The 22,456-nt window shown below is 39.0% G+C and overlaps 1 protein-coding gene and 1 long non-coding RNA gene across 19 annotated transcripts in view; one reads left to right on the top strand and one right to left on the bottom strand.

Annotated features, from left to right (window-relative positions):
• PTPRQ (protein tyrosine phosphatase receptor type Q) overlaps nucleotides 1-22,456 on the bottom strand; it is a 226,715-nt gene that overhangs the window by 10,883 nt on the left and 193,376 nt on the right. For both annotated transcript variants that reach the window (XM_089307499.1, XM_089307498.1), the window contains 5 exons: nucleotides 20,081-20,171; nucleotides 16,829-16,905; nucleotides 8,478-8,612; nucleotides 8,163-8,288; nucleotides 7,269-7,417 (listed from right to left, as the gene is read on the bottom strand). In XM_089307499.1, the coding sequence (XP_089163625.1) occupies nucleotides 7,269-7,417; nucleotides 8,163-8,288; nucleotides 8,478-8,612; nucleotides 16,829-16,905; nucleotides 20,081-20,171 (578 nt within the window). The remainder of the gene's footprint in view (nucleotides 1-7,268; nucleotides 7,418-8,162; nucleotides 8,289-8,477; nucleotides 8,613-16,828; nucleotides 16,906-20,080; nucleotides 20,172-22,456) is intronic.
• Nucleotides 1-22,456, top strand: part of LOC149123551 (uncharacterized) — a 203,075-nt gene that overhangs the window by 57,211 nt on the left and 123,408 nt on the right. For 5 of the 17 annotated variants that reach the window (XR_016216198.1, XR_016216200.1, XR_016216201.1 and 2 more), the window contains one exon: nucleotides 15,613-17,479. The exons of 7 other annotated variants lie outside the window; for them this stretch is intronic. This is a non-coding gene — a long non-coding RNA (uncharacterized LOC149123551). Of the gene's footprint in view, nucleotides 1-12,900; nucleotides 13,179-15,612; nucleotides 17,480-22,456 lie in introns of those variants that run through there. 5 more of the 17 variants (XR_016216199.1, XR_016216197.1, XR_016216212.1 and 2 more) reach the window with 2 other exon arrangements.

Here is a 22,456-nt window from a genome sequence, read left to right as displayed (position 1 = left end):
GAAGTATAGAGATAATTTTTTTAAAAAATCACTGAAAAAATTTAATACAAGAAACCTCATATTGCCCATATTTTGGTTACCAAAGGAAACATAATATATTTAAAAATCAAATATTTATCCAATATTTCCTCTGCATTATACTGAAAAGTCATCTTATGTTTCCTTTTCACTTTCTCCAGAATTTTAGGTTTACTACCTATAGAAGTTGAAATTGATAAGATACTTTAAGAAATTAGTTTAATGCCTAAGGATAGGTCTGTGTGCCATAGAAACTGCTAGTTAAGAAACCTAACAAATTTGATTCAGAAATCCCATTGGAATGATAAGATCCCTAGCTATTTAAATGGTTAATATAGGAAATATTGCTGAAAAATATTTGAAAGATCTATTTTTACATGTATTATACATTACTTTAATAGATATTATCATCTACATATATAGGTAAAAGCCTATTAAATAATAAGTAAGAGCCCATCAAATATCAGAAATTTTGTATGATCAAACCTAGAGAATTTTGACTGTTGCAATATCAAATCAACTGTGTTATCACAAATATACATGTACCCCAACAGAGTGTTAAGGCATTAAATCGCTCAACACATCTTGAGTGCCAGATATGGCTCTAGGCATCTGGGGTATAGCAAAACACAATTTATTTTCAATGAATGTCCTTTAAATTTTTTTTTTTATTAAAAGGCAAGGAGGCTGAGCCCCATCAGCAGGTTCCCTCACCAAATGCCTGCCACAGCTGGAGTTGGGCCAGGCTAAACCCAGGAGCTGGAAATTCAAGCTAGGTCTCCCATAGAGGAGGCAGTGACCCAACTATTTGGGCATTACTGTCTGCCTTCTATGGTGTGCATTAGCAGGAAGCTGGAATCGGCAAAGAGAGGACTTGAACCCACGCACCCCAGTGTGGGATACATGCATTCTAAGCAGCATCTTCAAGGCTAGACTAAATGCCCAGCCCATAACGTAGTATCTGAAAAGAAACCTGCATAAAGGAGAGATTCTAAGAGGGGATCATTGGAATCAAAGGTTGTAGGAAAGAGATCAGTCTAATAGGGTTAAGTTCTGTGTGTTCAAAGAACAAAACAAAGTGACAGTTCAGTGGGGAAGAGAGAGGTGGCCAGGCATCAGATGATTGGTCATGGTGCCACGTGGAATATGCTTGAGGAAGAGGAAGTAAGGGCTACTCCAGGGTTTCCGCCCAAGGTACTTCCTCTTTGCAGAGTTAGAACAACTGAGGAGCAGTGCGTTTGGAAATTGAGATTCAGTCAAAAGTGATCTGTTATGGAGCCATCAAGTTCAGAATGTTTTCATTAATCAGGTTCTCATACTGAAATGGGAAACTGAATGTAGAAGTCGAATGTAGGCTGAGGTGAAAAATTGAGGATGGAGATGGACATTTAATAGATGGTTTTAAAATGGTATTTAAGGGGCTGGTGCCATGGCGCAGTAGGTTAATCCTCTGCCTGTGGCACCGGCATCCCATATGGATGCTGGTTCTGGTTATGGCTGCTGCTCTTCCAATCTAGCTCTCTGCTGTGGCCTGGGAAAGCAGTAGAAGATGGCCCAAGTGCTTGGGCCCCTGCACCTGTGTGGGAGACCAGGAGGAAGCACCTGGCTTCTGGCTCCAGATTGGCACAGCTCTGGCTGTTGCAGCCAACTGGGGAGTGAACCAGCGGATGGAAGACCTCTCTCTCTCTTTATGTGAAATACATGAAATTTGTTCCCTTTTTATAAATCATTTTTTTAAGGTAAAGGCTGCTTCATTAGCTTGATTCATAGTACATTAAAAGTTTTTGATTCTCAATAATACCAACATAAAATTGATCATTGAAATTATTTATGTTTTTAAAAATTCATATGAGGTGAATAAGTTTCATGTATTTCATATACACAGATTTAGATTTAGGAGCACAGTGATACTCCCCCCACCCTCCCTCTGCCCTCTCTTCCTGTTCCTTCCTTCCAGTTTTTCAATGACTGACTTTCAGTTTATTTTATATCATAAGTGTAACCCTCCACTAAGTAAAGGTAATTGATTTTACAAGCAAACTTTTATATAACATATACTAGAAAATTATAACTAGGAGATATACTCTATACTTATACTATGTATACTCTAAGTATATATCATATAATATATATGAAATTAGTTGAAATATATTAGTATATAGGGGATAAAAATGGGATTTTTGATTTGTATTCCATATGCTTTATAAATATAAACATTTTCAGATATTCTACAATAAGCATTTACATATTATTTGTAACTAAATTTAGTTTTTGGAAAATACAGCATCATTTAAATTAGATATTATTTCCCTGTACATAAAAGTTTAAAAATTAGATGAATTATCTTTTCTTATGTGTTTAACCCTATTTATCAATATTTTTAAACACATAAGAAAACATCAATTAATTGCTAATAATATTCCCGTTAAAAATAGTAAAAGCTGCTGTTAACTTTAAAAAGCCTTTTTATTGTTTGAACAGATATAACAGAAAATTTTCCATTTTATCAATATTTAAATGTCCATCTGTGTGGCATCAAGGACAGTCACAATATTGTGCAAACATCACCATTATCTACTTCCAGAACTTTTTCATCATCCCAAAATGAAACTTTGTCCCTATTAAATAATAACTCCTGTTTCCCTTTTCTTAGTAACCACACTATTTTCTATCCATAAATTTTATTATTCTAGGTATCTTCTTCTTCTTCTTCTTTTTTTGACAGGCAGAGTGGACAGTGAGAGAGAGAGAGAGAAAGGTCTTCCTTTGCCCTTGGTTCACCCTCCAATGGCAGCCGCGGCTGGCGCACCGCGCTGATCCGATGGCAGGAGCCAGGTACTTATCCTGGTCTCCCATGGGGTGCAGGGCCCAAGGACTTGGGCCATCCTCCACTGCACTCCCTGGCCACAGCAGAGAGCTGGCCTGGAAGAGGGGCAACAGGGACAGCATCCAGCGCCCCGACCAGGACTAGAACCTGGTGTGCCGGCGCCGCAAGGTGGAGGATTAGCCTACTGAGCCGCTGCGCCGGCCTTAGGTATCTTCTTGTAAGTGGGATTGTAATACATTATCACTGACTTTTCCTCTAATCTCCAGACTCATCGTGAAAGAGATGTAAGTTGGGACTTACTTGGATTTATCATGTTGGAAAATAAATGATACCAATGTGTCTAGGAAAATTCACAAAGCTAAATAATATTAAATTTTACTTCTAAGAATATTGATAAAAATGAGGGAAAAAATCTCAATTTATATTCCATATTCCCTTAACCATGTTAGAAGACCTGGGTCAATTCGAATAGCTAAAGCAATCTGTACAACAAAAACAAAGCCAGAGGCATCACAATACCAGATTTCAGGACATACCACAGGGCAGTTGTTATCAAAACAGCATGGTACTGGTACAGAAACAGATGGATAGACCAATGGAACAGAATAGAAACACCAGAAATCAATCCAAACTTCTACAGACAACTTATATTTGATCAAGGATCCAAAACCAATCCCTGGAGTAAGGACAGTCTATTCAATAAATGGTTCTGGGAAAATTGGATTTCCACATGCAGAAGCATGAAGCAAGACCCCTACTGTGGGGAGCAACTCGGACTAGACTGTTACTGGAATTAAGACTTATTCTATGCATCTGCTCTCCCACAATATGGCGCTGGGAGAGGAGGAAACAGCTTCTACACAGCTGCCTCCAGTTCAACCAATAAACAGCAGGACCTGCTCCTGATTGGAGGAGAGCAGCGTACTTGGCATGTGGGTAGCAGAGTTGGGATTGGTGGAAGAGGACTATAAAGGAGGAGAGAGACAACATGCACCAGGGAACATCTATCTGAATAACACCTGTGCAGCCCCCGAGAGAGCTGGCCGGCGGTGTGCCACTCCCCCGCGGAAGTGGGGAAAGTGGCAGGGGGAACTGCCCTTCCACGGAGGTGGAAGGGACGGTAGCCAACCCGGGAAGAACCAGCAGCAAACCCGGGAAGGGCCGAGCAGACAAAAGAACAGCGCAGGGTCCTGTGTCGTTCCTCCACGAAGAGGGGGAGCGACACCCTACCTTTCACCTTACATAAAAATTCACTCAACATGGATTAAAGACTTATATCTATGACCCTATACCATCAAATTATTAGAGAACATTAGAGAAACCCTGCAAGATATAGGTCCTGGTAAAGACTTTTTGGAGAAGACCCTGGAGGCACAGGCAGTCAAAGCCAAAATCAACTATTGGGATTGCATCAAATTGAGAAGTTTCTGTACGTCAAAAGAAACATTCAGGAAAGTGAAGAGACAACTGACAGAATGGGAAAAAATATTTGCAAACTACGCAACAGATAAAGGGTTAATAACCAGAATCTACAAAGAAATCAAGAAACTCCACAACAAAACCAACAACCCACTTAAGAGATGGGCCAAGGACCTCAATAGACATTTTTCAAAAGAGGAAATCCAAATGGCCAACAGACACATGAAAAGATGTTCAAGATCACTAGCAATCAGGCAAATGCAAATCAAAACCACAATGAGGTTTCATCTCACCCCGGTTAGAATGGCTCACATACAGAAATCTACCAACAACAGATGCTGGCGAGGATGTGGGGAAAAAGGGACACTAACCCACTGTTGGTGAGAATGCAAACTGGTCAAGCCACTATGGAAGTCAGTCTGGAGATTCCTCAGAAACCTGAATGTAACCCTACCATATAACCCAGCCATCCCACTCCTTGGAATTTACCCAAAGGTAATGAAATTGGCAAACAAAAAAGCGGTCTGCACATTAATGTTTATTGCAGCTCAATTCACAATAGCTAAGACCTGGAACCAACCCAAATGCCCATCAACAGTAGACTGGATAAAGAAATTATGGGACATGTACTCTATAAATACTATACAGCAGTCAAAAACAATGAAATCTGGTCATTTGCAACAAAATGGAGGAATCTGGAATACATTATGCTGAGTGAATTAAGCCAGTCCCAAAGGAATAAATATCATACATTCTCCCTGATCGGCGACAACTAACCGAGCACCAAAGGGGAAACTTGTTGAAGTGAAATGGACACTATGAGAAACAATAATTTGATCAGCCCTTGTCCTGACTGTTGATGTACAATTTAATACTTTATCCCTTTTAGTATTTTTTTGTTCTTAATACTATTGGTTGAACTCTGTAGTTAACACACAATTATTCTTAGGTGTTTAAATTTAACTGAAAAGTGATCCCTGTTAAATATAAGAGTGGGAATAAGAGAGGGAGGAGATGTACAATTTCAGACATGCTCAAGCTGACTTGCCCCAAATGGTGGATTTAGAAATATGCCAGGGGATTCCAATACAATCCCATCAAGGTGGCATGTACCAATGCCATCTCACTATTCCAAGTGATCAATTTCATTTCACAATTGATCACACTGATAGGTCTAAGAGTCAAAGGGATCACACAAACAAGACTAGTGTCTGCTAATACTAACTGATAGAGTCAAAAAGGGAGAGAACGAGCCAGCATGGGAAGCGAGATACACAGCAGACTCATAGAATGGCGGATGTCCTAAACAGCACTCTGGCCTCAGAATCAGCCCTTAAGGCATTCAGATCTGGCTGAAAAGCCCATGAGAGTATTTTAGGCATGGAAAGCCAAGACACTCTGGAAAAAAAACAAAAAACAAAAAACAAACTAAATGAAAGATCTCTGTGAGTGAGATCCCAGTAGAAAGAATGGGCCATCAAAGTAGGAGGTACCTTTCTCTGAAGGGAGGAGAGAACTTCCACTTTGACTATGACCTTGTCTAGAGTTTGCCAGCTCTGATCTTATTTAAAGTCTTCCATAGCCTTGGCAACTCATGACAAGAGCCTAGGGAGATTACTGACGCCATAAACAAGAGTGTCAAATTGTTAAGTCAACAACATGAGTCACTGTGTTCTTACTCCTCACGTAGGATCTCTGTCCTTAATGTGTTGTCCAATGTGAATTAATGCTATAACTAGTACTGAAACAGTATTTTACACTTTATGTTCTGTGTGGGTGCAAACTCATGAAATCTTTACTTAATATATACTAAATTGATCTTCTGTATATAAAGAGAGTTGAAAATGAATCTTGATGTGAATGGAATGGGAGAGGGAGCGGGAGATGGGAGGGGTGTGGGTGGGAGGGAAGTTATTGGATGGGGGGAAGCCATTGTAATCCATAAACTGTAGTTTGGAAATTTATATTTACTAAATAAAAGTTAAAAAAAAAGAAGTCCTGGGTCAAAAGATTTCAAGTATAGGGTTAAACTCGTGATTAGAAACTGAAGAAAAGGAGGAGGAGCGATGGCGGCAGTGAGAGCTTGAGGGAGGGTAGGCTGGGAAGTATCATTGTGCTTTTTTTTTTTTTTTTTTTTTTTGGACAGGCAGAGTTAGACAGAGAGAGACAGAGAGAAAGGTCTTCCTTCCGTTAGTTCACCCCCAAAATGGCTGCTATGGCTGGTGCTGCGCCGATCCGAAGCCAGGAGCCAGGCGCTTGCTCCCGGTCTCCCATGCGGGTGCAGGGCCCAAGCACTTGGGCCATCCTCCACTGCACTCCCAGGCCACAACAGAGAACTAGACTGGAAGAGGAGCTACTGGGACAGACCCCAGCGCCCCAACCAGGACTAGAACCTGGGATGCCGGTGCTGCAGGCGGAGGATTAGCCTAGTGAGCCGTGGTGCTGGCCCATTGTGCTCTTAACACTATAATATGAAATCTGTTCCCTATATATGAATTTTTAAAAGTTTAAAAAATAAAAAAGGGTGTCTAAAGTCATATTTAAAATCTGGAACAATATTTTGGATAGTCATTTAATTCAATTTTTATATTAAAGTTTATTTTCCCTGATTTAGCCTCCATAATTCAGATGTCCAGAATTTTTTTTTTAACTGGAGCTGCTTAAATTAGGAAAGTAGACAAATAGCAACAAACAATGAAAGATCAAATGTTCTTAGTAAAATTCATAAAATTCTACACAAAACACATATAAATGATGGGCTACAATTTTTAAATATTCTAAAACCTTATAAATTTTTCTCTTTTAGACACATTCTTCATTTTAGTTCCTGATATCTAAAATATTATAAATAAACATACTGATTTCTTTGAAAACTGCAAGCTGGAATAAATCTACAGTAGCATTCTATCAGAAAATAAAAATTGTATCAAGATAATAAAAAGACCACAATGAGTTTCAAGACCATCCCTAGTATTCAAGAGAAGGTCCTAAGGATCTTTCCTACCTGCAGTGAACAATCATAGGTGTGGTGTCATGGGCTCTGCTTGCTCGGACCAGCTTCACAAAGTGGATTAGAGGGGCACTGTTTTCAGGAACCCCATGCTCCGGCCAACCAGTAAAGTTACACTGTTGAACAGTCATGCAGTCCCCATGCTGGATAAAGGGATGGAGCAATGAATGATCAAATTAGTTAGGTACTATATGAAGGGTGCACTCAATCGATGTCCCAGATTTTCAAGATCTTTTAAAAACAACTACTTACCAAACATAACAAATTCTGTTTTTATTGTTAAATAATCACCTTTCTGTATTTTAATGGCAACAATAAGCTTACAAATAGATGTTAATACAGATTATTAATATTCCAATGTGGTTTAACATTTTATAGCACAAAGAATAGCACATTTTAAGCCATTCTGTTCCCAAAATAAGTATCTCACACGTCAGAGAGCATATAAAGCCGTATATCATTTTCTGCGTGGATAGGCTATTATACAGACCTACACAGTGTGACCCCACACTCTCTCTCCTCTATTGCTTCTGGATTAACTACAAAATCAAGTTTTTAGGGTTCAGATAGAGATAAGTGATTTGGAAAATTGCTATCTTAAGTCAAATATTATTTCTTCATCAAATAAAATAAATTTACTGGTCTAGATCACTTTTCTTCATTTTTCTGTTTTTGTCAGTGTAAGAATTTGGTGCCAACTGATTCGAATTAAATACAGTGACACAGATAAGAGATATCAATTTAAAACTTCCTTCTAGAAGATAGTCGAAAAATATTGAATGTATACTTGTCCTTGCAATGGATAGTTCCAGTTATTTTAGTCATTGAGGCCTTGCATACTTTGTCATGTCCCCTCCTCCCTCTTCCTAGTTTTTTTTTTCTTTTTACCCTTTCAATTTTCAGATCCCTGATGGTCCAATCTACTTGAACATCCTCCACAAGCTTTGTAATCACTATATCTCCAAAGACAGTGACTGGCTTGTTGTCCTCTGGCCAATACTGATGGCATCTGATCTGTATTCAGAGAAAATCACCAGTTACGAGAGTCATTGTTATATTGATATATATCACAGTTATTGCTAAGGTAAAACTGTTCTCTAGATGTCCAAGTTATTGATGACTCACAAGAATGCTGGAACAGTCACACATATATTAACATAAATGTGAAATATGAGTTTATGAAAAGATTTTCAGATAACTCACCCGTCCTTTTTCAAAACACTGTGTGAGCATTACTAATGTTTTTGCTCTGGTTTCCCATACCATTCTCCAGAAGTCTCCCACTGTTCCTGGTAATGGACCTTGAGTAGCAATGAATTCATTTGGACATAAGTATCCCTGGAAGGATATAATCACATAAACTGCATCAATATTTACAAACTTAGTATTTTTTTTTTAGTTTTCAATCAATACCTGAAAAATATATTTGTTGTAAAAGGAGCTAATATTTTAAAATTTTAGAACTTTTTTTAAAAGATTTTATTTGAGAGAGTGAGGAACAGACAGAGAGTGAGAGATGGAGAGAGAAAGGTCTTCCATCCTCTGGTTTACTCCCCAAATGGCCACAGAGGCCAAAGCTGAGCCCATCCAAAGCCAGGATCTAGGAGCTTCTTCCAGGTCTCCCACATGGTTGCAGGGGTCCACACACTTGGGCCATCCTCTACTGCTTTCCCAGGTCATAACAGAGCTGGATGAGGAGTGGAACAGCTGGGACACAAACCAACAATGATATAGAATGCCGGTGCCACAGGTGGAGGCTTAGCCAACTACACCTCAGTGTGGGCCCTAAAATGTTACATGTTTTGAATGTTAAATAATCTTACTGAAAATTTTAACATCACAATCCTATATACTACACAGATTTTGCTGACTCATAGGATATTTGCATCTGAGAGGAACAGAAGAACTGATAACAACTCCAAAGAAAGATGGGAATGACTTCAGGATTAGATTTGTAGGGTAAATCAGAAATTCATATTGAATATATTTAACCTGAAATTGCTATCAGATCTTCATATGAGACTTCCCTGACAACAAATAGCTATATGGGTTTGGATTCAAGAAGTTAAAATTAGATGAATTTGAAATTAAGAACATTGATCTTATTTAAAGGCATGAAAATGAATAAAATTACCAAGCAATGAGTTTGGAGATAGTAAAGAACTGAGTTCTAGATCATTTCAATATTTGGATGTTGAGGAGGTGGGAGTCAGTGAGACTGAAAAGAGTTTGAGTTGTTGAGTTGTTGATTGGTCAAATGAAATGGGGATTGAGATTTGATGCTAATTTTTTGAGTAAATAATTATGACCTTGGAAATAGAAGTTTAACATTGTGTCTACAAATGAGCCTGATCTGAAAGTGCTGAAGAGATAAGAAAGGAAAGGAATGGGAACTCTACAGATATCAGAATGGACAACTCTTCAAGGGACTCTAGTCTGAATGGGACGTAGAGCAGCAGGCGACCATGTGTAGGAAATCTTGTTGATGTTTTCCTTTAATTGCTTCCACTTTTTTTTTTTTTTTTTTTTTTTTTGACAGGCAGAGTGGACAGTGAGAGAGAGAAAGGTCTTCCTTTTGCCGTTGGTTCACCCTCCAATGGCCGCCGCGGCCGGCGCACTGCACTGATCTGATGGCAAGAGCCAAGTACTTCTCCTGGTCTCCCATGGGGTGCAGGGCCCAAGCACCTGGGCCATCCTCCACTGCACTCCCTGGCCACAGCAGAGAGCTGTCCTGGAAGAGGGGCAACCGGGACAGAATCCGGCACCCCGACCGGGACTAGAACCCGGTGTGCCGGTGCTGCAAGGCGGAGGATTAGCCTAGTGAGCCGCAGCGCTGGCCGGAATTGTTTCCACTTTATCAGTGAAATGATAAATCCGGTGTAGGTGAAGATGAGGGGTGTGATGTTGGAGAGCAGAGGAGAGACCAAGAGAAACAGTTGAGAAGCGAGGAAGAGTGAATGAATCTTGACACTTAGATGATTAAAGATCTTTTTCAGATTGGTTGCTCTGACTTTAAAATGAGTTGCATTGGCAGGTTCATGAGCTTTTTTCCATTCACATCCAATAGCAGGGAGAAGAATCCACAGATAGTTTTATTTAACCAAAGATGATTATTTATCAAGGAATTGAGAACAAAAGAGAAAACTTCAAGAGCTGAGAGTATATTCACTGGAGATTACAAAACAAAACGGACATGAAATTTAAACTGAGCAAGGAAGAAAGTGAAGTGTTGACTGTGGTAGGGCGAAAACAACTGAAAATATGATAGGATTAGTGAAACATAATTCTGAACAATCTTCCAGAATTATTATAGTTCAGTGTCTGGGAAGAAAGACAATGTTGCGAAGATGGGAGATGCCTGCGGTTAAGATTTTGGGGAGGCCACAAGTATTGGTGGTGATAAGGTTCATGTTGTGAACATGGGGAGTGAGGAGGGCGCTGGAGAGAAGTGTTCAGGAAACTGATGGACGGAGCAATGGATAAATGTACTGTGTGGATTTTAACATCACCAAGAATTATGACAGAAATAATGTTGAGAGTAGAGCAGTGATTATGCAATAAAATCTTTAAGAAATGGAAGGGTATCTTAAGGGTAGTTAAGTTAAAAAAGATAATGTGTCTTTTATTTAGCAACGTGAATACAAGACTGGTAATTTTAGGGAAGGGGAAGGGAGAATTAAATGGAGGTAGCAATGAGGAGTGAGAGCACTTGGTCTTTCTTGATATAAGCATGTATGGGAGAGAATGCAGACCTACTGGGGAGCTCTATGAGGGGCACAACATCCTTGGAGAGGAACTGTGGTCCATGAAGAGCAATATAGGTTATGTATCACATACAGTATATTATACTGTGTAATATTATACATATATACATAGATAATTGGAATTGTTTTTTTTTCAAAAGCCTAATATCATTAATACACAAAAATAACACTGTGTGACCCTACTTTTTCAGGATAGTAAACATTCTTCATAAATCTATTTTTTAAAAATTTATTTATTTGAAAGATTGCATTGGAGGGAGAGACAGAGAGAGAGCTATCTTCCATTTGCTATTTCACTCCCCTGATGGCTGCAAAGGCTAGGGCTGAGCCAAGCTGAGGCCAGGAAGTTCAACTGGGTCTCCCACATGGGAATTAGGGACCCAAACACTTGGGACATCCTCTGCTACTTTTCCTAGGCCATTATCAGGGAGCTGCATTGGAGCAGAGCAGCCAGGACATGAATTGGTGGCCATATAGGGTGCCGGCATCACAGGTGGTGGCTTTACCCATTATCCCACAACACTGGTCCTGCTATTTGTTACTTCAAAAAATTATTTTCAGACTATTTAAAAGGAAGGGAGGGAGGGAACAGAGAGGGAGCGAGTGAGAGAGAAACCTGAAACTTCATCTGCTGGTTCATCCCCCGAACGTCCACCTAAGCTGGATCTGGAAGCCATGAGACTAGAACTCAGTGAGGACCTCCCACATGGGTGTCAGTCACCCAGGACTTGAGTCATCAACTGCTGCCTCCCAGCGTGTTCATCAGCAAGAAGCTGCAATTAGGAGCAGGTGGAAGACTTGTTTATTCCTCTCTCAGGAGACTCCACCTTTCAAATAAACAAATCTTCAAAATAAAAAAATAAACTTTCTGCTTTAAAAGTGCATTTATTTTAGGTAAAATACCAAGAAAACTGTATGTCTCAGGGTAATATGTTTAAGTGGCCAGTGTTGTGGCACAGTGGGTTTATCTGCTGCCTGTAACACCAACATTCTGTATCTGGGTGCAAGTTTGAGTCCTGGCTGCTCCATTTCTGATCCAGTTCCTAATGTGCCTAAGCAGTGCAAGTTATGGCCCAAGTGCTTGGTTCCCTGACACCCATATGGGAGAGCTGGATGGAGTTCTGGGATCCTGGCTTCTGTCTGACACAGCTCTGGCCATTGTGGCTATTTGGGAATCATTTGAATGATCTGATGGAAACTCAGGCACGCGTGCTCTCTCTTTCTGCCTCTCTCCCCCTTTCATATAAACACAATAAACCATTTTTAAAAGGCAATATTGTAAGATCGCCACAAAACACATCAAATGCAGGAGTTAAGGGCAAGGTTTATTATTGGATGGGGGAATCCCCATGGGCTGCGGGGAGAAGGCAAGAGAGTAAGAGAGCATGAGAGAGGGAGAGAGAGAGAGAGACACATGTTCAGGAACAGGTTCTGTGTTCAACCTTTGCTGGGGGTGAGTAGGGAAATAGGAGCAGCAAATCCTGTTAGGGTGGGGGTGGAGCTAACACCTGTGATTGGGCCATCTGGTCACCTGCTTCTAGCAACAGCAGCAGGGGCTAAAGCTTAAGATGGCATCTGGGGCATAGATGGTGCCACAGAAAAGATGGTGCCATTTTGCTAATAAATATGTTTAAGAAGCGTTTTGTTGTATTCTAAGACTGCCAGTTTTATTTACTATTTCTGCCTCTACCTTTAAATATTTGTATGCAAACTTTTGACATTTTCTGAGAAGAAATGTGTTACCTAGAAATTTGTCCTCTATTGGTAACATAGTTTAGCTGGTTTTTAGAGCTCTAGGATAATAGGAACAAAGTATGAGTTTCATTCTGCATGTCAACTTTTATTATGATCTTTTATCGTAGATGGTAATTTCCAATAGAGCCCTGAAATTAGCTCAGTGACTTTCCTTTGGACTACCAGGCAAGAAATCACAGAATCATCTACCACTGAACATCAACGGCAATAAATACAACATATATTTCTATAGTGCCCCTGATATGTCATATAATGTGAACAGCTGTTTTTATATACATAAACTTCTTTAATCTCCATGGCAGCCTTCAAGAAAGGTATTTACTGTTTTTACTTTATCTATGTAGATCAACAGCTAAAAAATGGCAGCGAAGGAATGTGAACCCAGGTTGGTCTGAACTGTTAATCATTGTACTTATCACATAAATATATTGCTTCTCTGTATGAACTCAATTAATCAGCAATTATCAGTGCCTACTACATTCCAGGCATTATAGGACTGCATGCTAAAAAAGTAATTTAAATACTGCTTATACATTAACTTTTTTATGTTAATTTTATCTACTAGTTATTCAATTATATCCAGTGAATTAGTATTTACAGAGGCAGTTAGGTTTTGAATAAACACGCATATGGAGAAGACAACATCAATCAATCATTTCTTTGTTGCTTTAAGATTTAACTATTTAGGACCCGGTGGTTAGCCAGCGATTATGTTGCCCACCACCCATATCAGAGTACATGGGTTTAATTCCTAGGTCCAGCTCCTGACTCCCAAGTTCCTGCTAATGTGAACTCTGGGAGGAATCAGCAGTTATTACTCAAATAATTAGGCTCCTGCTACCCATGTATGAGACCTGAATGCATTCCTGGCTCTTGGTGCTGGCCTCTACCCATTCCCAGCCACCGTAGGCAGGGAAGATGAGAACTTTCTCTACGTGCACCTAAATGATCTGTCTACCTTCTCAACAACTCAACCATTAAGTTTAGTGGAGATAGGAATTTCCATTCAATTTGTATGGAAGAAGGTTGGGCCAGTGTTGTGACATAGTGGGTAAAAACCTTGAGATGCCAGAATCCAACATGGGCGCCAGTCTGAGTCGTGCCTGCTGTGCTTCTGATCCAGCTCCCTGCTAATGGCCTGGGACAGGGAGAGGAGGATGGCCCAAGCATTTGGGCCCCTGTCTCCCATGTGGGAGAGCTAGAGTAAGCCATGGCTCCTGGCTCTGGCCTGACCCAGACCTGGCCATTTCAGCTATCTGGGGAATGTACCAGTGGGTGGAGGTTCTCTCTCTCGTCTCTCTCTGTAGCTCTTTCAAATAAATAAGTAAATCTTTTCTTTTTTTTTTTTTTTTTATTTTTTGACAGGCAGAGTGGACAGTGAGAGAGAGAGACAGAGAGAAAGGTCTTCCTTTGCCGTTGGTTCACCCTCCAATGGCCGCCGCGGCCGGCGCGCTGCGGCCGGCGCACCGCGCTGATCCGATGGCAGGAGCCAGGAGCCAGGTGCTTTTCCTGGTCTCCCATGGGGTGCAGGGCCCAAGCACCTGGGCCATCCTCCACTGCACTCCCTGGCCATAGCAGAGGGCTGGCCTGGAAGAGGGGCAACCGGGACAGAATCCGGCGCCCCGACCGGGACTAGAACCCGGTGTGCCGGCGCCGCAAGGTGGAGGATTAGCCTAGTGAGCCGCGGCGCCGGCCTAAATCTTTTCATAAAAGTTGTATGGAAGAAGTCAGACAGTTTGGATATTGTAAACAATCTGTGGTTCTAGAGACCAGAGCTCTGGCTTTTACCTCATTCCTTTCCAGTAGTGTACATCTTAGAGAAGGCTATTTAAATGAACTTATTATGGTTTCCTAATCGGATATCACAGATGAGTTACTTTCTTGCACACCTCAGAGAGTCCTTTTGAAGTTGATTTATAAAATAATGCAAAGTTGTTTTGAAAGCTATCTTTTTAATGCATGTACTTTATTAAAGAGATAGACACTGTAGACAGAGTGAGAGAGAGAGGGAGAGATTTTGCATTTCATCCCATATGAGTCATGGTAACGTTGCTGTAAGGTTTGTTATAGTATAGCAGTCACTCATACCACATTATCATTTGCTCATGGCTGCCTGCTCATGCACAATTCTTAGAGGGGGTACTTGTTGTATATGAATATTACTTTGTTCTTTAATCTGTGTGGTTCAGTTACACCTACTAAAACTGTCTGGCTTCCTTCTTAGTCATATGTGTATCTTATACTGTCAGTCACCCCATATTTAGTGGAACATTAGAGATATGAGCTATTAATTTATGTCTACTTACTGGTGAATAAAAAATGCTAAATATCCATAGGTCATTGATACAACCAGTTTTCCTTATCCTGTTCTATGACATGACAAGACATTTGATCATTAGAGCAGTGATTAAATTTAAGCATCTAAATGTATGTTTATGTAAAGAAAACTTCAATATGCTACAGAGTTAAGCCTATAATGAAAATTACTAAGTATAAGATTTCACCAAAATATTAGTTGAATTACATTTTCCATGGAACTAATCATCTGATAAATTAATGAAATATTTGTCCCAATAATAAATTCATGTGGTTCTTTCAACAGATTTAAAGTTGTAGCCTACAAATAAGATGAAATTCAAATGGTACCTTAATTTCTTAAAACCCTCCCTCATTTCCCATGTTAAGAAGTCTTAAATTCTCAATTATTATTCACCCCTTTAACAACAGGATTCTACATATGATTTTAACTTTGGATGAGTAATCATCACTAATATAGGATTTAGAATTAATTCCTTTATTCCCTTTTTCCTCCTTCACAGAGGCTCGGGGGAAACAGGACACATGATGCTGAGGAGGGGCCAGTGTTGTGGCACAGGGCATTAAGCTACCACCTGTGATGCTGCATCCCATTCCTGAGGGCCAGTTTGAGTCCCTGTTGCTCCAATTCTGACCAAGATTCCTGTTAATGCCTGGGAAAATCAAGGGAAATGGCCTAAGTACTCGGGACCCTGCCACCCCGCTGGGAGAACAGGATGGAGTTCCATTATCCTGGCTTAGGTCTGGCCCAACGCTGGCTGTTGTGACCATTTAGGGAGTGAACCAGCAGATGAAGATTTTTCTTTCTCTTTGTGTGTTTGTGTGTGTCTCCCTCTATCAAATAAATAATTTTAAAAAAAGATGCTGGGGAGAGGACAGAAGAAGATCCTCATAAAACTTCATATAAGAAGAGTCTCAGGGCCGGCGTTGTGACACAGCGGGTTAAGACGCTGCTTGTGGAGTGGGCGTCCCATATGGGGGCAGTTTGAGTCCCCACTGCTCCACTTCTGATCTACCCGGGAAAGCATCAGAGGACAGCCCAACTGCTTGGGCCCCTGCACTCACGTGGGAGACATGGAAGAAGCTCCTGGCTCCAGCCTGACCCAGCCCTGGCTGTTGCGGCCATTTGGGGAGCGAACTGCTGGATGGAAGACCTCTCTGTGTTTCCCTCTGTCTCTGTAACTTCTGCTTTTCAAATAAATAAAATAAATCCCCTTTAAAAAAAGAGCCTCAGTGGAACTGAAGGCAGTGGAGGCCTGAGCAAGAATACCTATGAATAAGAGAATAAAAAACAGTGGAGAAGTGGGCAGCAGAGGACATTCTCAAGTGTCTGCAGGGTCGCCATGATGAAGATGATTAACTTTGCTATCTACTAGAATTGAAGTCAGTGGCTGAAAATAGAAAGGGATTTATCTTGGTTACTGGCACACCTTGCTGTGTACAGAGAATATGTGAACAAACTGTATGACACAGTAGGAAGAGCAGGGCTGTATATCCTGGAGTTGTATACCTGCCACAGACTAGTAAAGTGATTGACAAATTGAAACCTCTATTAGAAGTCTACATATCTCCATCTATGAAATGGGGGTCGTGGATAGCTAGCATGTTAAGATCCATAGAAACTGTAAGGCATTTGTTGTTTTAAATAGTTTAAAAGGTAATATAATTTCAGCATTTGTATTTTATAAAAACATACTATTTGTAAACATAGTAACTTACAGAAACATAGCTGGCATTAATATAATCTGATCCTGGAATACTTGCATCTGCTATCAGCTTCACTCTGTTATTATTATCTGGAAGAAAATATAAAGAATTAATGATAATCGGCACATTAAACTACCACTACTTTTTTAAAATAAAATAATACAAAGGAGTTCATGATATAACATTCCAACTTTACAGATGGGAACAAAATTAAAAAATTCCCTCTTAATTTTACTACCTAAAGACAGTGGCTATTAATTTTTTCTTGCATATAGTTCCAGAATTTTCTATACATGTATATGTTTAGAAAATTAAGTAGAAATGATGTGATATACAATGTGAAATAGGTTACCTATATCTTTCCAAATGAGCACAAAGATACCTTGATCTTTACTTTAAAAAGTCATATAGAAAAATGTCATATAGTAGTTCATGTTTGAGTGTAACATCTTATTTAGCTCTCCATGATGACTTAATCTCACTTTATTATAACAATGCTGAAGATCATAACTGAACTTTTCTCATAAATGTAGGAGTATATATAGAAAATATACCACCAGTAGGAAAATTCCCAAAGCAAATGTGACTTCAGATTTTGAAAAATATTGTCAAATAGTTCTCCATTTGGGTTAGTTTATACTCTGAATAAAAATGTTTAAACAATCCTGTTTCCTCCTATTTTTACCATTACAAGATATCATTAAATATTTTCATGTATGTTCTTTCAATATAAATTGATGCTTCATGGAATTGATTTGTTTCCTTAAAAATCAGTGAAATGAAATTGAGATTCCTTGCTTGTTTATTGGCCATTTTTTCTTCACATTGATTTATTTGAGAGGCATCAAGATAAGGACAGACAGACTCAAGAGAGCTCCTATGTACTGGTTCACTTCCCACATGATGACAACATCCAGGACTGGCCCGGTGGAGGGGGAGTGGGGTGGTGGTGGTCAAAACCACGGGCCAGGAACACCATCTAGGTCTCCATATGGGTTCTGAGAATTCAACTACTTGAGCCATCACTGCTATGTCTTAGGATCTGTACTGACAAGGAAGCTGGAATTAGGAGCCAAAGCCCAGGATGGAAACCAGCTGCTCCAACATGGGATGTGGGGCATCCTGGCATCGCATCATAAACCCTGTCTTAACTGCTAGGTATCGGCCATTTTAAATGCCCTTTCCATTAAATGCCTTTTCACAATTTCTCCTTTTTCTGTTTAAACATATTTTTGCTTAAAAGACTATATATAATCCTTTATCATCTGCATTAAGTTTTTCATTAGTCATTTTACATTGAGCCTATCCATTTTGTTGTACATAAAATTTATACTGGTATGTAATCATATTTCTCATTATTTTTCATTAGGACTTCTGAATATGTGCCATTCAGCCAAGTTGTTACACCAAATATCCTTACTTAAATTAATTTATAAGTTACTGCTGGAACTTTAAAGATTTTTTTCAAGCTTTGTTTTAAATATTTCAGTCTTTGATCCATTAGGACTTACTGGTTTTTAAGGAATAAGGAATATATATCTTTTGATATTTACTTGTCATTTGGAACAATAAACAGTCCCAATTTTTTATTATTCCATCCTTCTTCCATAATTCAAAATGTCACTTTTATCACAGATTTTTCTTGAAGTTAGATCTATTTCTAGACCATGTATTCTTTTCCATCAACTTATTTGCCTATTCTTTATTTAACACTAAGCTCCCAATTACTGTTCTTCAGAATATTTTAAGATCTGGTAAAATTAGAATCCCAATGGCATTACTTTTCTTCATAGAAAATTGTCAAAAAATACTTTTTTCTGATTTTCTTTTACCAAGTTGATATTATAATTGGAATTACAATGATAATTTCATCTAAACATGGAAATGACATAAAATATCTATTATTAATTATTTTAAAAGCTCTTTTGTTTTTTGTTTTCCTAAAGAAGAGGTTTAGGGAGACTGGGGGTGAGCTCCAAATGACCTGCCCAGTATACACAGGGCTCCGGGAGAATTGCTTAGTTTCTTTCTTCTTTAGTTCCCTCAGCTATGTCATTTTAATATTTATTTTATTTAATCCTCTTGAGGAAAACTTATGTTAAAACCTACAGGAAGCACTAACTACATATGCTCATGTTTCTAAAACATAAATACATATGATGTGTTAACATGACTTAGCCATCTTGTTAGTAATTAGTTACCTGTCAACTGTTTAGAGATGGGGATAATTAAACAAATTTCTACACATGATTTATCTCCAAAAGATATTAAATTTTATATGATCTATTTTAATGACAGTAGCTACTCCTGTAACCGAGGAAGGGAACCCGTCTTGTTTCTTTTCACTTGATATGCCCGTTTATAACTCTGAGTCACCAGCAAGTTAAACTTTTCTTCGTGATGTCGGAATATTAAGGTCACAGTGTCCTTTCAGACAGGGATCTGGAAATCTCTCCTCCAAGTATTTGCTGCTAATTCTAGTATCTTAAAGCCCTGTAAGCTAATCTCTTCTAAAACACACTATGGAATTTGAAATTTTCATTTTCTACATTACTCAAGGGAAACAATGCAGTCGCTTGTCTGGTGGGAGCTAAAAGTTAAGTTCTACTAACAATGAATTTAGTTTCCAAAGGGGGGAAAAATGTTTTCTCAGCTTTCTGGGTTCTCTGCAAGCACCATGGGAAAATATAAGCTTATCCTAGACATCCTGTTTGCTTGTTTTGTGTGTGCCTCCATGCATGTGTGTGTGTTGACTGGAATATACTTGCCCAGAGACGTGTTTGTGACTTTCAGCTTGATTTCTAACCAGACAAGGAAAGTGAGTTTCTTATATCCAGACTACAGACCCTAAAGGGGCTACTACTTAATCTTATTCATCATGAGGACTAATATTTATTGAGTGCTTTCTGTGTTCTACAACTGGATAAATGATCTACATTGATTCTTTTTTTTTTTTTTTTTTATTTCATCACATCCTCATAATAGCCTTGTAGGGTAGAGATCACTAAATAATGTTATGTTTTTCCTTTCACGTCACTGTTCTTAAAGCAATAATACTGTTTCTTTTTCTTCTTAGTTGTGAAATGAAGCTGTATTTACCAAGGTGAGGCAATGAAGCAAAAAAGAGTTAATATGGACATCACTAATAATAAAACACATTATATTAGGTCAATTAATATGTAATAAAATAATTTAACAAGACAAGTTAAAATGCGTTCATTTCAAGACACTTCATAGCTAAATAAGGAACAATAAAGCACGTACATGGTTTTATGTTTGGAAAACGGTTTTTTGCTCTATTCCAAGGCAGATCGGCATCAGTTGAAGAAAGATCCTGAAGAAATTTCGGTAATTCCTGCAAAATAAATCCATTGCGAAGTTTATATATGTGTATGAGAAAAAACAAGAAATTCCATTAATAATATAAAATTCTATATTCTAAAACCTTTTGTTTTTAAATTAAAAATAGCTAACTGTGGAAAGGCCAAATTAACAGTAATGAGTATACCTAAATTTTCACCATTAACATCCTAAATAAAATGAGTCAATTAGATTCTTGCCCTGAGATAATTTTTTGGACATGAGAAGCCCTCAGATATGCTACCATGTTAGTGAGTCTTTTCCATGTGTTACATACACACACATACACAGTATTATTTAATGTTTTAATGTCTACTTAGTAGGCAGAAGGTAGTGCAATGATTTATTTTTTGTTTTTTCTCCTCGTGCAGTGTGATTTCATGCCTATTAATTGGTATAACATTGGTCAGTTTGAGAAGACGTCAAAGGTCAATTCTTGTTCTCTGTAAGCATTGTTAAATCCAAGGTGGAATGCAAAGGGACAATTACAAATTGTCGGATGCAGAAGAAAGGTCAGGAAGATCTATAATTGACATTTTGTGACACGTCATGATATTATACATCTACCTTGGTTTTCCATTTTAGAAATCTCATCTCACCAAATTCCTTAAAAAGTATTCGACATGTTTGTCTTTCACAATTTTTCAACATATTTATTTTTTTCATTGGAAAATCTTCCCTTTTATTACCTCAGAAAGAAAATCTGCACGGTTGTTTGCATGTAGAGAAAGACCACATCTGAGTTTTGATGTGGTGGCACCAAAGGCTCAGCAAAAATTCTTAACCAAATAAGAGTCCTTGAACAGCTTCCTTGTGTCAAGATGTTGGGGCTTCACAAGAAAGGAGGGGAAGACAGAGTTGGAAACTGAGAAATGGTACTTACATTTTGCAACTATTTAATATAAAAGTCTATTTATCAATTTAAATGATTCTGGTGTTGAGAAGCCATGCTCTGTTACTGGGTTGATTATGGGACGGCAAAGTCACAGTAGGTGCCTTTGTTATTAGGGCACTGAGGGCCTCACTGATTTTCCCTATTTAGCTCTTTCTCCTATTTGTTTTTTTCCTCTTTTCACTGGGATCAGAGATGACTGAGACCATTTCTCATCCTTATGCTTTTGCACTTTCTTCCCCTCTCTGGAATACCTTTCCTCCTTTATCATTTCATTGCACTTCTGCTTATCCAGATGTTCACCAAAAGGCCAGCTTTATTTTATGAAGTCTTTTCTGATTCACAAGTAGAGCTGACTCTCATCTATGCATATCTCTCTCACAATTCAGAGTATTTGCAATTTTTTGTACCTGTCCACTGTTCCTACTCTACTGTGAGCTTCTTTAATGGTAGGAATTATCATCATTGTCATCATATGTTCTAATACTTGTACCAGTTACTTCTGTTACTACTGTACAGATTTCATCATTTTAGTGTTCACAACTCAGGGATATAGGTATTGTCTTTTTACAGAAGATGCCACTGAGGTACAGAGAATTTGTGTTACTTGCCCAGTGTCACTTAGCTGGTAAGTGCTGTCTAAATACTGATTTGCCAGATACAATATCTACCCCAAGAAAGCAACTATAAATATTTACATGAATATGACAGAGTTAAAGGGTTTATTAAATACAACATGCAATTGCTTATCACAGCATAAGAATTTGCTTTTAAAAATACTTCTAACAGGCCGGTGCTGCGGCTCACTAGGCTATCCTCCGCCTTGCGGCGCTGGCACACCGGGTTCTAGTCCCGGTTGGGGCGCCGGATTCTGTCCCGGTTGCCCGCCTTCCAGGCCAGCTCTCTGCTGTGGCCAGGGAGTGCAGTGGAAGATGGCCCAAGTCCTTGGGCCCTGCACCCCATGGGAGACCAGGAGAAGCACCTGGCTCCTGCCTTCGGATCAGCGCGGTGCGCCGGCCACAGTGCGCCAGCCGTGGCGGCCATTGGAGGGTGAACCAACGGCAAAGGAAGACCTTTCTCTCTGTCTCTCTCTCTCACTATCCACTCTGCCTGTCAAAAAAAAAAATTATAAAAAAAATATTTAAAAAAAGCTTCTAACCATTGGTTTCATAATACTACTATAGTTTTAATGATCTGTAATTATTTTAAAATTTACTGTATGTGGGTGAAATGGTCATTTTCCATTCATTTATTATGTATAGCCATTGCCTGCAGTCCCAATAAGCGAAGGTCTTTTTGCTGTTTACTTGTTAAACTTATTTGGCAAAGTATTAAGCCATTACAGTGATGTCAATTTAAAATATGTTATCCCCAAAATTAAAAAAGTA

The sequence above is a fragment of the Oryctolagus cuniculus genome, chromosome 11 (genome assembly GCF_051225735.1).
Source record: "Oryctolagus cuniculus isolate XC-2025 breed Fujian yellow rabbit chromosome 11, ASM5122573v1, whole genome shotgun sequence".
Lineage (NCBI taxonomy): Eukaryota > Metazoa > Chordata > Mammalia > Lagomorpha > Leporidae > Oryctolagus > Oryctolagus cuniculus.
The sequence above is the reverse complement of the archived record's forward strand: the minus strand, read 5'-3'. Positions and strand labels throughout refer to the sequence as shown.